Below are 966 nucleotides of genomic sequence, written 5' to 3'. Positions count from 1 at the left end.
TTCCTACCTGCCGTAGGGTCCACAGGAGGCGAGTGTAGGAGATGATAATGACAGAGAAAGGCAGTGCAAAGCACAGAAGAAAGTAACACATGATGTAGGAGACGTTGGCCAAATTTCTGCTGTACCAGTCTGGTGCACAAGATGTCTGCACACCCTCCAGCTCATAGCTACCCCATCCAAAAAGCGGTGGAGTGTTCCACAGGAACGACCAGACCCAGGCGATGACTACTCCTGCTACTGCATGTCTCGTCTGGAAGGTGACTGAACCCACTGGTCTGCAGACCACCACACATCGTTCAACTGCAATTATCGCAACTGAGCATAGACCAGCAATTCCTAGGAGTAAGTGAGAGAACATCTTTTAATACATCGCATTACTAATTTTAAAGAAAAAAGTGCCCCATATCGAGATCAGTGGTCCTGAACTGGTCAGAGCTGACTCAAAAATGGATCGCAGATATATTCTGATCATGAATGTAGACAGCAGGGGGAAAAAATTATAATTGCAAATGTAAATAATAATATCCATCTAACTATTTAACCATATATAATGGTCATTCATGGTCAATCAAATTCAGTAAGACATAGATGAAAAAGGTCCAAAATAGATACTCACCAAAAAAGGCAACGGCGAAACCTTCTAACACACATCCTACCCTGCCCAGGCTGAAGTACCCCATAGCATTGGTCACCATGGTTGGCAGCCCACCAAATGTTGCACAACCAAGATCAGCCACAGCTAGGTTGACCAGGGCGAAATTCAGTGGCTGCCGCAGCTGCCTGTGCTTTAACGTCACCACGATTACAGTCATGTTCAATATGATGCCAAAAACAGAGAAGAAACCAATAATAACTGCCAGAATAGTGTAGCCCATCCTTGGCATGATGGCATCATTCACTGCACTGGTTGGAATAGCACTTCCTGGTGCAATAATGCCCATTTTAGTTGCCTCCATTTTGAACTGA

The 966-nt window shown here is 44.7% G+C and overlaps 1 protein-coding gene across 1 annotated transcript in view; it reads right to left on the bottom strand.

Moving 5' to 3' along the window:
- The window catches only part of parapinopsina (parapinopsin a), a 2,576-nt gene extending 1,620 nt beyond the window's left edge, over nt 1-956 (bottom strand). Inside the window, exons 1-2 of the mRNA XM_016265492.1 lie at nt 617-956; nt 8-336 (exon numbers count right to left, since the gene is read on the bottom strand). Coding sequence (XP_016120978.1) covers nt 8-336; nt 617-956 — 669 coding nt within the window. The remainder of the gene's footprint in view (nt 1-7; nt 337-616) is intronic.
- Between the last annotated feature and the right edge of the window lie 10 nt (nt 957-966).

This window comes from Sinocyclocheilus grahami, unplaced genomic scaffold (assembly GCF_001515645.1).
Source record: "Sinocyclocheilus grahami isolate Dianchi unplaced genomic scaffold, SAMN03320097.WGS_v1.1 scaffold19268.1, whole genome shotgun sequence".
NCBI lineage: Eukaryota > Metazoa > Chordata > Actinopteri > Cypriniformes > Cyprinidae > Sinocyclocheilus > Sinocyclocheilus grahami.
This window is presented reverse-complemented; position numbering and strand designations above follow the sequence as displayed.